The sequence below is a fragment of the Carcharhinus amblyrhynchos genome, unplaced genomic scaffold, assembly GCF_965287045.1.
Source record: "Carcharhinus amblyrhynchos unplaced genomic scaffold, sCarAmb.v2.hapA scaffold_37, whole genome shotgun sequence".
Lineage (NCBI taxonomy): Eukaryota > Metazoa > Chordata > Chondrichthyes > Carcharhiniformes > Carcharhinidae > Carcharhinus > Carcharhinus amblyrhynchos.
Window position 1 is genome coordinate 2872214 of NW_027649778.1, and position 17905 is coordinate 2890118.

The following is a 17905-nucleotide window of genomic DNA, read 5'->3' on the forward strand; positions in this document are numbered from 1 at the left end:
TGCCCCTTAGTGTCAGGGGGATTATCAAGGTAAATGTGTGAGTTGACAGGAATAGGGCCTGGGTGGGATTATGGTTGGTATAGACTCGATGGGTTGAATGGCCTCCTGCTATACTGTAGGCAATCTACGAACCAGAGTCCCTGGTGCTGTGAGGCAGCAGCACTAGTCACTGTGGCACCCTAGGGTGCAGGAAGAGAATTGGAACTAGTAGCCCCTCAGCCTTCTCTATTCTAGAGAAAGAGCCCCAGTCTGTTCATCCATTCCTGACTCTGTCTAAAGACTTGTTCTGTCTTCCAGGTTACGATCTAGCTGCCGTGCTGCAGTGGTTCGCTGAGCGCGTGGACCGCATCATCCTCCTGTTTGATGCCCACAAGCTGGAGATCTCCGATGAGTTTTCCGAGGCTATCCGAGCTCTGAAGGGAAACGAAGACAAGATCCGCGTGGTGCTGAACAAGGCGGACCAGGTGGACACCCAGCAACTGATGAGGGTCTACGGGGCGCTGATGTGGTCCCTCGGCAAAGTCATCAACACCCCCGAGGTGATGCGGGTCTACATCGGTTCCTTCTGGTCTGAGCCGCTCCTCATCTCCGAGAACCGGAAGCTGTTTGAGTTGGAGGAGCAAGATCTATTCCAGGATATTCAGAACCTGCCGAGGAACGCCGCCTTGAGAAAGCTCAACGACCTCGTGAAGAGAGCACGGCTCGTGAGAGTGAGTGCTTACATTACCCTCTGGGGGGGAGGGGGGAGGGTCATTAACCTAATCGGGAATTAGTGGGATTGGGCTCAACACTTGACTTACGCTTTGCTCCCTGGAGTATAGGAGGCTGAGGGGTGATCTTATAGAGGTCTATAAAATAATGAGGGGCACAGGTCAGCTAGATAGTCAATATTTTTCCCAAAGGTAGGGGGGTCTAAAACTAGAGGCCACAAGTTTAAGGTGAGGGGGGGAGATACAAAAGTGTCTAGAGGGGCAAGTTTTTCACACGAGGGTGGTGAGTGTCTGGAACAAGCTGCCAGACGTAGTAGTAGAGGCGAGTACAATTTTGTCTTTTATAAAGTATTTAGACAGGTAAGATGGATATAGAGGGATATGGGCCAAACGCAGGCAATTGGGATTGGCTTAGTGGTTAAAAAAGGGTAGGGACAAGTTGGGCCAAAGGGCCTGGTTCCGTGCTGTAAGCGTCAATGACTCTAGTTCTATTCTTCACTGAAGTGAGCGAAGGCAGCTTAGATATTCACCATCCCACCCCAATTCCATGAGATTCCTGCCCTGTGTGACTTATTAAAAATTAAACCTCATTGCAGTCATTTTTATATTGTATTATCTCTGTTACTTCTAGCTCTGTACACTAGGGGTGGCACAGTGGTTAGCGCTGCTGCCTCACAGTGCCAGGGACCCAAGTTCGATTCTGGCCTCGGGTCACTGTCTGTGTGGAGTTTGCACATTCTCCCCGTGTCTGCGTGGGTTTCCTTTGGGTGCTCTGGTTTCCTCCCACAATCCAAAGATGTGTAGGTTGGATGGATTGACCATGCTAAATTGCCCCTTAGTGTCCCAAGATGCACAGGTTGGGTGAATTGGCCATGCTAAATTGTCCCTTCGTGTCAGGGGGAGTAGCTGGTTAATCCATGGGGTTACTGGGATTGGGTTTGGGTGGGTTTGTTGTCAGTGCAACCTAGATGGGTCAAATGGCCTCTTTTTACAACATAAGGTTGAATGTTTAATGTTTATTTGATTAGTGTCACAAGTAGGCTTACATTAACACTGCAATAAAGTTACTGTGAAAATCCCCTAGTTGCTGCACTCCCACACCTGTTCGGGTACACTGAGGAAGAATTTAGCACAGCCGATGCACCCTAACATGTGACTCCAGAGCCACAGTAATGTGGTTGATTCTTAAATGCCCTCTGAAATGGCCGAGCAAAAGTAAAGCTTTTAAAGTTTATTTATTAGTTACTAGTAGGCTTACACTAATACTGCAATGAAGTTACTGTGAAAATCCTCTCGTCGCCACATTCCAGCACCTGTTCAGGTACACTAATAGAGAGTTCAGCATGACCAATGCACTCAAACCAGCACACCTTTCGGACTGTGGGAGGAAACCAGAGCACCCGGAAGAAACCCACGCAGACACGGGGATAACGTGCAGACTCCACACAGACAGTGACCCAAGCTGGGAATCGAACCCGGGTTCCTGGCGCTGTGAGACAGCAGTGCTAACACTGTGCCACAGTGCTGCCTTAGGCCTGAAGCCGAAGCCCACAGTAGTTGAATAGACTGCCGGCTGTAGCAAGGTGGACCATTCGGAAGAAGCCAGCAGCAGCAGAGACCTTTGAAAACAATTCTGCTTTTCAAAGGAATGCTTGACTTTTTGACCTGTGGGATTTGTGATTCTGTGACGTGCATCCTCACTCACTCACTCGCTGGCACCACCGAGACTCAGGTCAGGCCTGGGTCAGCATCCCACAGTGTGAGCCTATGTATCCACCACCCAGCAACAGCAAACCAGCCTGAACTCAGCTTGAAGATGTTTCTATTCCCCCCCAACCTCCCCCCCACAACCCCCTGTCCTCCTCGCATGGGCAGAGCTCCCAGTCCAGTTTTCAAAGGCGTCCCTGGGCTGGATTTTCCAGGCTTTGTTCCCCACACCCTCCCCCCAGGCCACAGGGTCAGCAGAAAGGTCGCCCACAAAAATGCCGGCTAACCCCGTGGGCACTCAGTGCGGGAAGCGCCTTCGAGTGGTGGCCACAGCTGGGAGTACAGCCAGCCCCCTGAGGAGGAGGAGGGTATGGTGGCCGGATCTCACCTACATGGAAGCATGGAAAAAGGAGTAAGCCATTCGGCCCTTCGAGCCTGCTCTGCCATTCATTATGATCATGGCTGATCATCGAATTCAATATCCTGATACCACTTTCCCCCCCCATATCCCTTGATCCCCTTCACCCCAAGAGCTATATCTAACTGCCTCTCCAAAATATTCAATGTTTTGGTCTCAACTACTTCCTGTGGTAATGAATTCCACAGGCTCACCACTCTTTGGGTGAAGAAATATCTCCTCACCTCCGTCCTAAATGGTCTACCCCGAATCCTCAGACTGTGACCCTGGTTCTGGACTCCCCCACCATCAGGAACATCCTCCCTGCATCTATCCTATCTAGTCATGTTGCAATTTTATAGGTTTCTATGAGATTCCCCCCTTATTCTTCTCAACTCCAGTGAAAACAATCCTAACTTAGTCAATCTCTCCTCATACATAGTCCCGCCATCCTCGGAATCCCAGTCTGGTAAACCCTCACTGCACTCCCTCTATAACAAGAATATCCTTCCTCAGATAAGGATTTGGATGAGAATTTAGGAGGCATGGTTAGTAAGTTTGCAGATGACTCCAAGATTGGTGGCATAGCGGACAGTGAAGAAAGTTATCTCCAATTGCAACGGGATCTTGATCAATTGGGCCAGTGGGCTGATGAATGGCAAATGGAGTTTAATTTAGGTAAACGTGAGGTGATGCATTTTGGTTGATTGAACCAGGGCAGGACTTACTCAGTTAATGGTAGGGCATTGAAGAGAGTTACAGAACAAAGAGATCTAGGGGTACAGGTTCATAACTCCTTGAAAGTGGAGTCACAGGTGGACAGAGTGGTGAAGAAGGCATTCTGAATGCTTGGTTTCATTGGTCAGAACATTGAATACAGGAGTTGGGATGTCTTGTTGAAGTTGTACAAGACATTGGTAAGGCCACACTTGGAATACTGTGTACAGTTCTGGTCACCCTATTATAGAAAGGATATTATTAAACTAGAAAGAGTGCAGAAAAGATTTACAAAGTGTTCCTGGTCTGAGGGGCTGATGGTGATTATTGAAATAGGGAGATTGGAGATGGAGAAATCTGAAATATAAGGTTGAGAATTTTAAAATCAGAATGTTGCTGAACTGGGAGCCATATTAGATTGTCTGGGCATTGTAACATTAGGTGGGATCGGGCTGTGCACAGGTTGGCTTGACATGTGTCCTTCATTACAACAGTGACCGCACTCTGAAATGTAAATCATTGGATGTCAGCACTGTGAGATGTCCTTAGGTTGCGAAAGGGGAAAAAGGAATCGAAGGAAATGGGGATAAGGCGGGAAACTGGAGTTGAGGATTATAACGTCAGATCAGTCATGATCTCATTGAATGGTTGAACAGACTTGATGGGCCGAATGGCCTACTTCTGCTTCTGCATTTTATGGTTTTGCGTCTTATGGTTTTATAGATCTTGCCTTTTTCTTTCAGTGGAAAGACATCATTAAATAACACCTCCCCCCCCGCCCACCCACGGGAGTGCACAGCACGATCCCACAAACAGGAGTGCATAAACAAGATAATCTGTCAGCTGTGGGATGCGCAGCATACACTGGGTGGCACGGTAGCACAGTGGTTAGCATTGCTGCCTCAAGGGACCCGGGTTCGATTCCAGCTTGGGTCACTGTCTGTGTGGAGTTTGCACATTCTCGCCGTATCTGCGTGGGTTTCCTCCGGGTGCTCCGGTTTCCTCCCACAGTCCAAAGATGTGTGGGTTAGGTGGATTGGCCATGCTAAATTGCCCCTTAGTGTCAGGGGGAATTAGCAGGGTAAATATGTGGGGTTACGGGGATATAGCCTGGGTGTGATTGTTGTCGGTGCAGACCCGGTGGGCCGAATCGCCTCCTTCTGCACTGCAGGGATTCAATGGCTGGATTTGCACCGTCCCACCCCAGGAATCGGAGCAGGCAAGGGGCAGACAACAACAAGGTCCTTCGACCTCGGGTGGGAGGCCATAAATAACAGAAGCCCAACAGTGTAGAAGGAGGCCGTTCGGCCCATTCAGTCTGCACTGACAACAATTTCACCCAGATCCCTATTCCCGTAACCTCACAAAATTACCCTGCCAGTCCCCCTGACACTAGGGTCTATTTAGCATGGCCAATCAGTCTAACCCATGGAGTGTGGGAGGAAACCAGAGCGCCCGGAGGAAACCCACGCTGGCACGGGGAGAATGTGCAGACTCCACACAGACAGTGACCCGAGGCTGGAATCGAACCTGGGTCCCTGGCACTGTGATGCAGCAGTGCTAATCACTGTGCTGCCCTGATGATTCTGTGATTGGAATTAAGAACCCACTCAAACAACTGCACCTCTGGCAGCGCAGCACCCCCCCAGCACCGACACCCTCGCTTCTGTCAGTAAGCAGCCTCCATTGTTTAATGAAGACCTCTCCTTCATTCACACATCACACCAGGTTATCCTCCAGCAGACCCTGCAATGGCCTTTGTCCTTATCTGTGACCCGCAGACTGTGTATACACTCTGTAAATAGCCGAGATCCTGCTTTTACAATCAGAATCCCCTCCACCAGAACGACTCAGCCAACACAAACATATCCTTAACCTGATTAACCTCAGACCTGTTTATTTACATTAAACACAGCAATCTGTCCCCACCACTTCTCGTTAGTCCACAATATTATTCATAACTTTAGGCTGTCCAAAAGCTGCAATTACTGAGAGCACTTTCTGAACATTTTAATACTGCTCCCTCGATAAGATCCGACTGTTCTTTTGAACAAATCCAACTCAAATCCTGTTTATTCTGGTCGAATCTCTGCTGTATGGATTTAAACTGGGAGTTGCATCTTTTAAATATAGTTTCAACAAATTTGGGTGACATTTAATATCCTTTAGCTTCTCCATATTCACTCCTCCTGGTTCATTACTCCCTCTGGGGGAGTAAAACTCTCCCCGTATCAGTCACCCATCATCTCATCATCACTCCACATCGATCAACCCACACAATGGAGGAGTGTGGGGGGGATTCAGAGCCAAGCAACACACACACAGACTCACACACACAGACACACACACACTCACACTCACATGCTTACACACACAACACACACATTCACAGTCACAGACTCACACACACATACACACAGTCACACACACAACACACTCAAACACACATGGACACACACGCACACACTCACAGTCACACACACACACTTACACACACACACACAGTTACACTCACACACACACTCATACACACACTCACCCACACATTCACATACTCATATTCACATATACACACACACAGACATTTACACACTCACATTCACTCACACACACACACTCATGCACACACTCACACATACTTGGGCGGCATGGTGGCACAGTGGTTCGCACTGCTTCCTCACAGCTCCAGGAACCTGGGTTCATTTCCCAGCTCCGCACTGTCTGTGTGGAGTTTGCACATTCTCCCCATGTCTGCATGGGTTTCCTCCGGGTACTCTGGTTTCCTCCCACAGTCCAAAGATGTGCAGATTAGGTGGATTGGCCATGCTAAATTGACCCTTAGTGTCAGGGGGACTGGCTAGGGTAAATGCATGGGGTTATGGGGATAGGGGCTGGGTGGGATTGTGGTTGGTGCAGATTCGATGGGCCGAATGGCCTCCTTCTGCACTGTAAGATTCTATGATTCTATGACACCAACTCACACAGGTACAATGATATCGATAGACTAGAAGAATGGGCCAAAATTTGATAGATGGAGTTTGATGTGGGTAAGTGTGAGGTTGAAATTTTGGCAGCAAAATTGGAAGGCAAATTATTACCTAAATGGCAAGCAGATTCAGAATGCGTTGGGGCAGAGGGATCTGGGTGTCTGTGTTCATGAATCATAGAAAGTTGGTATGCAGCTGCAGCATGTGATAAAAAAGGCAAATGGGATGTCGGCATTTATTGCAAAGGGACTGAAGTATAAAAGTAGAGAAGTGTTATGATTGTATAGGGTGTCGGTAAGATCGCATCTGGAGTACTGTGTCCAGTTTTGGTCTCCTTATTTGAGGAAAGATGTGGTAGGATTGGACGCAGTTCAGAGAAGGTTCACCAGATTGATTCTGGGGATGAAAGGATTGACGTACGAGGAGCGATTAAACAGTTTGGGGCTTGTACTCACTGAAGTTCAGAAGGATGAGGGGGGATCTGATCAAGGGATATAAAATTTTAAAAGGGGTTGATAAAGTAAGGGTAGACCAAATGTTTCCCCTTGTGGGGCAATCTGGAACAAGAGGACACAGGTAATAGGCTGAGAGGCGGTAGATTTAAAACTGAGATGGGGAGGAGCTACTTCTCACAGAGGGGGGGTGAATTTGTGGAACTCGCTGCCCCCAGAGCGTGTTGGAGTCTGAATCACTGAATGGGTTCAAGAAGGAGAGAGATATATTTCTGATTTTAAAAAATGGATAAGGGGATATGGGGAACAGGTGGGGAGGTGGATTTGAGACCTGGGGGAGATCAGCCATGATCTGATTGAATGGTGGAGCAGGCTCGAGGGGCTGAATGGCCTCCTCCTGCTCCGAATTCCTATGTTCCTATTATGTTCCTCCAAAGATATGCAGGTTAGTGAGGTGGATTGGCCATGTTAAGTTGTCAGGGGGATTAGCAGGGTAAATACTGAGGGGATTACGGAGATAGGGCCTGGGTGGGATTGTGGTCAGTGCAGGCTCGATGGGCTGAATGGCCTCTTCCTGCACTGTAGGGATTCTATGATTCTACATTGCTGAAATCATGGTTGCCGTTTTCAGTATTGAATAGCACATCGACAGCTGCTGAGAATAACTCGAGAGATGACTCTTTTCCAATATAACAGGGAACCCTCGCTCCCTGCCTGCATTCCACAGTGCAGGCGTGGCAGCATGTGTTGGACAGATTACATCTCTCCAGCTCTCCCTAATACACACTAACCCCTTAATGGAAACGATTGTGATTTTACTTCCCTTTGTTTACTTTCCCGTTTGTATCCTGTGTGGTGTGACCAGTGACCAGGGTGTAACTGATTCAATCATGGGCTCAGATCCGGAAAACCTCTCCTTCGGAGCGTTAATTACCTTGGTATCCCAGATCGCCGTTCGCGGCTGATCCCATTCCTGATAATCTTCGACAGGATCCCGAAAGTTCCCCATCACATTTCAACGTCCATGTTCCTTAAAAAGAAAAACAGGAGACCGTGCATTTGTGTAGCACCTGTCACGGCCTCAGGATGTGCCAAAGCCACTGAATGTGGTTACAGTTGCTATTTAGGAAATGAGGCATCCAATTTATGCACAGCCAGCTCCCACACACACATTGCAATCAGATGATGAGTTCCCCTGATTTATTGGCCATGAGACCTTTAACTTTCACTCTCCTTTCCTTCTCCCCTATGTACTCTATGAACGGTATACTTGTCCGTATAGCGCCGAAGAAACAATGCTTTTCACTGTATCCCAATACACACGACGACAATAAATCAAATCACATCAAAAGAGAGGGCAGATGAGGTTCTCAGTTTAATGTTTCGTCCGAACAGTGGCTCCTCCCACAATGCAGCACTCCCGCAGCACTGACCCTCTGACAGTGCGGCACTCCCTCAGCACTGACCCTCCGACAGTGCGGCACTCCCTCAGCAGTGACCCTCCGACAGTGCGGCGCTCCCTCAGCACTGACCCTCTGACAGTGCGGCACTCCCTCAGCACTGACCCTCTGACAGTGCGACACTCCCTCAGCACTGACCCTCCGACAGTGCGGCACTCCCTCAGCACTGACCCTCCGACAGTGCGGCACTCCCTCAGCACTGACCCTCTGACAGTGCGGCGCTCCCTCGGTGCTGCACTGACAAAGTCAGCTTTGATTTTATGATAAGTCTCTGAAGTGGGATTTGAAATCACAACTATCTTCAATCGTGGCCAGCATGTTACGCACTGATTCCCAGCTGAGAGCTGGGCGTGGAGCATTAATTCAGTGGCACAGTGTTTTGTTCTGCTACCAGTGCTGGCTTTTGTCCTGTAGAAGCTGTAAAGCCCAGTTTGCTGCTGAGTAAACACTAGCTGATTGTGGTGAAGGGACTGGAGGCTCTGACTGCTCCTTTCCAGATCTGCCTGAAAGACATCTATCCAGAAATGTGACAAACAGGAAATATTAACTGTGCCATTTGTGTAATCCAGAGATATAATAGATAATTGCAGTGGGGAAGCCTCTTTGACAAACTGGTTTTAGTCACTTATATTCAGGTGAGGCTGGGTGAATAATCCTCGCTGTCAGAAGCGATCCTCTTAATCTGACCCCTGGGATGTTTTGCACGAATGGGAACTTCATCAATTATTCCACAATTCTCCCGCTCCAGGAATGTAGACATTTCTGCTGTTCTGAAATGAGGGTCACAGAGAGTTGGTATCTACCCTGCTTCCTGCCTACGTGTGTGTGAGAGAGGGATTAGAAAGGGCTCACACACACTCTCTCACCCACCCACCCAGACACACACACTCACACTCAACCACCCACCCAGACACACACACTCACCCTCACACACACACACTCACTCACCCTCACACACTCACTCACCCTCACACATACACTCACACTCCACACACACACACTCATACGCACTCACCCACCCACCCACACACTCACTCACCCTCACACACACACACACAAACACACACACACACTCACCCTCACACACACACACTCACTCACCCTCACACACTCACTCACCCTCACACACACACTCACACTCACACATACACTCACACTCCACACACACACACACATACTCATACGCACTCACCCACCCACCCACACACTCACTCACCCTCACACACACACACACACTCACCCTCACACACACACTCAACCTCACACATACACTCACACTCCACACACACACACACTCATACGCACTCACCCACCCACCCACACACTCACTCACCCTCACACACACACACTCATACGCACTCACCCACCCACCCACACACTCACTCACCCTCATACACACTCTCACACCCACACACACACTCACCCTCACACACACACACACACTCACCCTCACACATACACTCTCTCTCTCACACACACACACTCACTCACCCTCACACACACTCACCATCACACACACACACATACATTCTCACCCTCACACACACATACACACACTCTCACCCTCACACACATACACACACTGTCACCCTCACACACATACACACACTCTCACCCTCACACACACACTCTCTGACACACACACTCATACACATACTCACGCTCACATACACACACACACTCACCCTCACACACTCTCACCCTCACACACACACTCACTCACCCTCACACACATACACACACTCACCCTCACACACACACTCTCTCTCACACACAGACACACGCACTCATACACATTCTCAACACACTCTCACAAACACATTCTAACGTACATTCTCACACACACTCAAACACACATACTCACACATATACACACACATACACTTTCACACACACTCACACTCACATACTCACACATACACTCACACATTCATACTCACACACACACTCTCACAAACACACACTCATACACATACACACACACTTTCTCACACACAGTCACACACTAACACAGACACACACACACATTCTCTTGCGCACACACACACAGACACACATACTTGAACACTCATACTCATTCTCACACACACTCTCATACACACTCTCTCACACACACACACACACACACTCCCACACATACATACTCACACACACACTCACACCCATACTTACCCTCACACACGTACACTCACACACACGCACACACACACACTCATACACACACACATCCCCACACTCGCCTTCACACACACACACACACACACACACACTCTCCTGAACAACTGATGTGAGCAGGAGGCCATTCAGCCCATCTTGTCTTCTCTAGACTTGCATCAAGGTACAATTTCATGGGTGACCCCATCAAAGTGAACACACATTGCACTTGTGAGAACCCATTCCCACATTTCAAAATTCTCATCCTTGTGTTTAAACCCCTCCCTTAGCCTAGCCCCCTCCCTATCTCTGTAGCCTCATCCAGCCTGTGTAGGAGGCAGTGGCACAGTGATATTATCACTGGACTAGTAATCTGGAGACCCAGGATAATGCTCTGGGGGCCCGAGTTCAAATCTCGCCACGGCAGATGGTGAAATTTGAATTCAGTGAAAATCTGGAATTTAGAACATTCTGATGACCATGAAACCATTGTTGATTATTGGAAAAATCCATCTGGTTCACTAATGTCCTTCAGGGAAGGAAATCTGCCGTTCCTACCCAGTCTGGCCTACATGTGACTCCAGAGCCACAGCAATGTGGTTGACTCTCAGCATGGGTGGCATGGTGGCACAGCGGTTATCACTGCTGCCTCACAGTGCCAGGGACCTGGTTTGATTCCTGGCCTTGGGTCACTGTCTGTTGGAGTCTGTACGTTCTCCCCGAGTCTGTGTGGGTTTCCTCTGGGTGCTCCAGTTTCCTCTCACACTCCAAAGCTGTGCGGGTTAGGTTGATTGGCCATGCTAAATTGCCCCTTAGTGTCCAAAGATGTGCAGGTTAGGTGGATTGTCCATGCTAAATTGCCTCTTGGTGTCTAAAGATGTGCAGGTTATTGGACTGGCCATAGGAAATTGCCCCTTAGTGTCAGGGTTATTAGCAGGGTAAATACTTGGGGTTAGAGCCCGAGTGGGATAGTTGTCAGTACAGACTTGATGGGCCAAATGGCCTCCTTCTGCACTTGAGGGATTCTATGTCAAGTGGGAAATTAGGAATGGATAATAAATGCCCCCTTGAATGAGTAATTTTAAAAACCCCTCTTGTTCGTTCCTAATTTTTATCATTCCACCATGCCTGGGCATGCCAATGGCTCCAGATGCCTGGGACAGTAAGCTCTGGAATTCCTTCCCAAAACCACTCCGTCCCTCTTCTCCTTTGCGAGGCTCTTTAAGCATCTCCACTGACCGGATTCTTGCCAGCTGTCTCCTTAATTCTGTCTGACAAAGGGCTGGGGGATGTTTCGCTGTGTTAATGACTGATATAACTACGTGTTAATTGTGTTTTAGTATCAGGCAAGCTCGGTGGACAGGGTGCAGTAACTAACAGCCATCAGTAAAGCTGGCCCTATCGCTCCTTAACTTTGATCCAGCTGGAAGGAGCTCCCACATTTTTGTACACGTGCCAGATGTTTAATCTAAGGCATGTTTGGGCCTCTGTTCGAGCGGGTCTGTGTTAACCAGTTCAGTTACAAAGCACCAACAAGTTAGGGCTTTGCTAGCGGAACACTGGTAAACAGTAACCAGTCAAACAGTAACTATGGGTGGGGCATTTCTCAGCCTTGACTCCATTAATAGTCTACTCATATTTAATAATAAGTTGACTCCATCCACTCTTCTTCAATCACATGCTCTAGTCTGTCCTGGTAATATTTCACCAACTGAAACAGCTGGTAGGCATCCAACTTTGTCAGGAATTGAGTGGTTGTGGAGATAAAGACAGGGGAAAAGCCAAAACTCCAAAGCAATGCTGAGGGAGTGCCGCACTGTCAGAGGTTCAGTACTGAGGGAGTGCCGCACTGTCAGAGGGTCAGCGCTGAGGGAGTGCCGCACAGTCAGAGGGTCAGTGTTGAGGGAGTGCCGCACAGTCAGAGGGTCAGTGCTGAGGGAGTGCCGCACAGTCAGAGGGTCAGCGCTGAGGGAGTGCCGCACAGTCAGAGGGTCAGTGCTGAGGGAGTGCTGCACAGTCAGAGGGTCAGTGCTGAGGGAGTGCCGCACTGTCAGAGGGTCAGTGCTGAGGGAGTGCTGCACAGTCAGAGGGTCAGTGCTGAGGGAGTGCCGCACTGTCAGAGGGTCAGCGCTGAGGGAGTGCCGCACAGTCAGAGGGTCAGTGCTGAGGGAGTGCTGCACAGTCAGAGGGTCAGTACTGAGGGAGTGCTGCACTGTCAGAGGGTCAGCGCTGAGGGAGTGCCGCACAGTCAGAGGGTCAGTGCTGAGGGAGTGCCGCACTGTCAGAGGATCAGTGCTGAGGGAGCGCCGCACTGTCAGAGGGTTAGTGCTGAGGGAGTGCTGCACTGTCAGAGGGTCAGTGATGAGGGAGTGCCGCACTGTCAGAGGGTCAGTGCTGAGGGAGTGCTGCACTGTCAGAGGATCAGTGCTGAGGGAGTGCCACACTATCAGAGGATCAGTGCTGAGGGAGTGCCGCACTGTCAGAGGGTTAGTGCTGAGGGAGTGCTGCACTGTCAGAGGGTCAGTGCTGAGGGAGTGCCGCACTGTCAGAGGGTCAGTGCTGAGGGAGTGCTGCACTGTCAGAGGATCAGTGCTGAGGGAGTGCCACACTATCAGAGGATCAGTGCTGAGGGAGTGCCGCACTGTCAGAGGGTCAGTGCTGAGAGAATGCTGCACTGTTGGAGCCTGGGGCTGGTAACCCAGGGTGTGGAGATGGGGAATGGACAGCGTTTCGGGGTCACTGATATTTATTTTGTTGGCGCAATTTCAGGAAAGGCCTGAGAGAGTTGAAGTATTAAGTGATTATTGGGAGGAATTTCCAGAACAAATGGACAAAGGCGGATATTTCCTTGCTGCAGATTGAGATGCTTTGAAGAAAGCAGCACAGAAATATCTGGGATCTCTCTGGGGCTTTGATTTACAATCGCGGCGCTGCCTGTAACATTCTGACCTCGGAGGAAACTCCTGAGATGTTAGTGCCTCACAGCCAACATCCTGAAGCTATTAGTGTTTGCCATTTTGATTGATATTATTTGAGTTTTACAACTTACTTGCTAGCTCTTTATCAAACCCCTGGATGCTGGGGCACCTCTTTGCCAGTTTCCTGTGCTGTGCCGTGCCTAAACCTTGTCTGTATTGCAATTCCATGGTATTTACAGCACAGAAACAGGCCATTCTGCCCAGCTGCTCCATGCTGGTGTTTCTGCTCCATGTGAACCCCCTCCAAACTGCCCCAGTATCTCACCCTGTCATCATATCCTTCCATTCCTTACTTCCTTGTGTTTATTCAGCTCCCTTTTCAATGTATTGATCCAATGCCTCACAGCGCCAGGTTCGATTCCCGGTTTCGGTCACTGTCTGTGTGGAGTTTGCACCTTCCCCCCGTGTCTGCGTAGGTTTTCTCTGGGTGCCCTGGTTTCCTCCCACAGCCCAAAGATGTGCAGGTTAGGGGTATTGGCCATGCTAAATTTTCCCTGAGTGTTGGAGGATTGCCAGGTTAAATATTCTGATTTTTGATTTGATTTGATTTATTTTGTCACATGTATTTAGCATACAGTGAAAAATACATGGGATTACGGTGATGGGGTCTGGGTGGGATAATTGTTGGTGCTGGCTAGATGGGACGAATGGCTTCCTTCAGAGTGGCACAGAGGTTAGCATTGCGGCCTCACAGCACCAGGGCTTGGTTTCGATTCCCAGCTTCGGTCACTGTCTGTGTGGAGTCTGCACGTTCTCCCCATGTCTGCGTGGGTTTCATCTGGTTTCCTCTTGCAGTCCAAAAGACGTGCTGTTTGGGTGCATTGGCCATGCTAAATTCTCCCCCCACAGTGTACCTGAACAGGTCCTGGAGTGTGGCGATTAGGGGAATTTCATTGCAGTATTAATATAAGCCTACTTGTGACTTTTAAGGGGTGTCTTGACAAATACATGCATTAGGATGGGAATAGAGGGATATAGTCCCCAGAAGGGTAGGGGGTTTTAGTTCATTCGGGCAGCATGGTCGGTACAGGCTTGGAGGGCCAAAGGGTCTGTTCCTGTGCTGTAATTTTCTTTGTTCTAATAAATAAACTTTAACTTTAAAACTTTTAGCTTTCTGTACTTTACGGATTCTGTGATTCAAAGAGGAAAAGATCTAGTCTGATCCACGAAACCTGATGCCTTGTGGGTGGGTCATGATATAGACATCTTCCCCCACCCCAACGAGAGCCGCGTAGTCCCCTGGAAGATTGGCGGGAGTGAGGGGAAAGCAAAATTCCTCTGATCTCTCTCAGGTGATTGAAATAAGTTCAGGAGATCAGTAGGCTCTGAATTATTGAATCATAGAATCCTACAGTGCAGAGGGAGGCCATTCGGCCCATCGAGTCTGCACCGACCACAATCCCACCCAGACCTTCTCCCCAAATCCCCATGCCTTTACCCCAGTTAGTTCCCCTGACACTAAGGGGCAATTTAGCCTGGCCAATCCACCTTCAGACTGTGGGAAGAAACTGGAGCACCCGAAGGAAACCCACACAGACATGGGGGGAATGTGCAGATTCCACACAGGCAGTGACCTGAGCTGAGAATCGAACCCGGGTCCCTGGTGCTGTGAGGCAGCAGCGCTAACCACCGTGCCACCGATTCATGCCAGCTCCATTAACAATGTTTGAACTGCATTGAAATCCACCTCAAAAAGCAGCCCAAGACAGTTAACGGAGAATTAAGTTAAAAACTTCCTGTAAAGGGACAGTACAACAAGCGATCAAAAGCCTTTTAAATGGGAAGAGGCCTGAGGGAGAGGTTGAAGGGTTTCGGGAAAGAATTCCAGAATTTAAGGTCAAGGTAGTTGGAAGCAAGACAGTCAAGGCTGGGTAAAGGAAACTGAAGATGCACAAAGGACATCTAGAGATATAGAGCAACCTCTGCCAAAGGCCATTTAGGTGTAGATTGGCTATGGTAGAATGGTAGAACAGGCACGATGGGCCAAATGGCCTCTTCCTCATGCTATGTTCCTTCTCCAGTCTCTGCGCCATGCCTGGTCCATACTGATCTATATTTTGAAATCAAATAAAGCACCATTCATCCTCGCAGAGGATGGTGAATCTCTGGAGTACTCTGCCCTAAAGGGTGGTGGAGGCCGGATCATTAGAAATATCTAAAATGGAGCTGGGTAAATATTTGGTAGATGGAGGAATAGAGGGGTAAGGGCAAATGGCACTTTTCACTGTATCCCTGCACATTCTGCAGGAGCTGAGGCTGGCATAGGTGGCACAGTGGTTAGCATGCCTGCCTTACAGCGCCAGGGGCCTGGGTTCGATTTTGGCCTCGGGTCTGTGTCGGAGTTTGCACATTCTCCCCGTGTCTGCGTGGGTTTCCTCCAGGTGCTCTGGTTTCTCCCACAGTCCAGGGATGTGCAGGTTAGATGGATTGGCCATGCTAAATTGCCCCTGAGCGCCAGGGGGATTAACAGGGGTTATGGGGATAGGGCCTGGGTGGGATTGTGGTCGGTGCAAACTCGATGGGCCGAATGGTCTCTTTAGGGATTCTATGTAGGGATTCTCTGCAGGGATTCTATGAGATTAGCCATGGTCATATTGAAGGGCGGGATGGGTTCAAAGGTCCTGGTGGCCTTGTCCAGCTTCGATTTCTTGTCTGGTCTCATGATGAACTCAGTGGATGGCAAGGTGGCACAGTGGTTAGCGCTGCTGCCTCACAGCACCAAGGTCCCAGGTTCAGTTCCAGCCTCAGGTCACTATCTGTGTGGAGTTGCACGTTCTCCCCGTGTCTGCGTGGGTTTGCTCCGAGCGCGCCAGTTTCGTCCCACAGTCTGAAGATGTGTAGGTTCGGTGGATTGGCCATACTAAATTGCTCCTTAGTGTCAGGTGGATTAGCTAGGGTAAATACACGGGGATAGGGCTTGGGCAGGATTGTGGTCAGTGCAGATTCAAAGGGCCAAATGGCCTCCTTCTGCACTGTAGGGATTCTATGATGATGAAGGAGGAAATGTGACCTGAAGCGTGGAAGAGAAAGTTGAGATAATTGGTGAATGATCAGCCGTTGGCATTAGGCATTGACTGAGTAAATCATCAACAGCTGGGGAGACACTTTCCAAATCAGAGACAGCTGAGGGAAATTTTCCAAAGGATAATAGGAATGAGGCAAGGACCAGCCGGAGCGTCAGCAGCACCTGGAACTGTTTGTTCAATCTCCACAAATCAAAGGAAGAGGTGTCTTAATGTTTCCCGACTGCTAAGAGTTATCGATCAGCCAGTTCCTCACTGCCTGGTTTGATTCCACAGAATCATGGAATCTATACAGTGCAAAAGGAGGCCATTCGGTCCATTGAGCCTGCACCAATAACAATCCCACCCAGCCCTTATCCCCATAACTCAACATATTTACCCTGCTAATCCCCCTGGCATTAAGGGGCAATTTAGCACGGCCAAATCCACCTAACCTGCACATTTTTGGAATGTGGGAGGAAACCAGAGTTCCCGGAGGAATCCCACGCAGACATGGGGATGACATGCAAACTCCACACATATAGTAACTCGAGGTCAGAATTGAACCCAGATCCCTGGAACTGTGAGGCAGCAGTGCTAACCACTGAGCCACCGTGCCGTCCCAACCTGTCCTGGGAGTGTTTGATGGGGACAGTGTAGAGGGAGCTTTACTCTGTGTCTAACCCCGTCCTGTACCTGTCCTGGGAGTGTTTGATGGGGACAGTGTAGAGAAAGCTTTACTCTGTATCTAACCCCGTACTGTACCTGTCCTGGGAGTGTTTGATGGGGGACAGTGTAGAGGGAGCTTTACTCCGTATCTAACCCTGTGCTGTACCTGTCCTGGGAGTGTTTGATGGGGACAGTATAGAGGGAGCTTTACTCTGTATCTAACCCCGTACTTTACCTGTCCTGGGAGTGTTTGAAGGGGACAGTGTAGAGGGAGCTTTACTCTGTATCTAACCCCGTCCTGTACCTGTCCTGGGAGTGTTTGATGGGACAGTGTAGAGGGAGCATTACTCTGTATGTAACCCGGTGCTGTACCTGTCCTGGGAGTGTTTGATGGGGACAGTATAGAGGGAGCTTTACTCTGTATCTAACCCCGTGCTATACAGATGCTCCTGGGAGTGTTTGATGGGGGACAGTGTAGAGGGAGCTTTACTCTGTATCTAACCCTGTGCTGTACCTGTCCTGAGAGTGTCATCCAAGCCTGGAATTGTACCTGGGTCCCCTGGCACTGTGACATTAATGGGTCCTTCTGACTAACTTGCTTTCACATTGGTGATCCCATCATCTGATCGGCTCATTACAACATTGGGAATTTTGAAAAAATAAGTTTCCGGG

The 17905-nt window shown here is 49.3% G+C and overlaps 1 protein-coding gene across 1 annotated transcript in view; it reads left to right on the forward strand.

Moving 5' to 3' along the window:
- LOC145362288 (EH domain-containing protein 2-like) overlaps window positions 1-17905 on the forward strand; it is a 51941-nt gene that overhangs the window by 24486 nt on the left and 9550 nt on the right. Inside the window, exon 3 of the mRNA XM_080218378.1 lies at window positions 298-710. Coding sequence (XP_080074504.1) covers window positions 298-710 — 413 coding nt within the window. The remainder of the gene's footprint in view (window positions 1-297; window positions 711-17905) is intronic.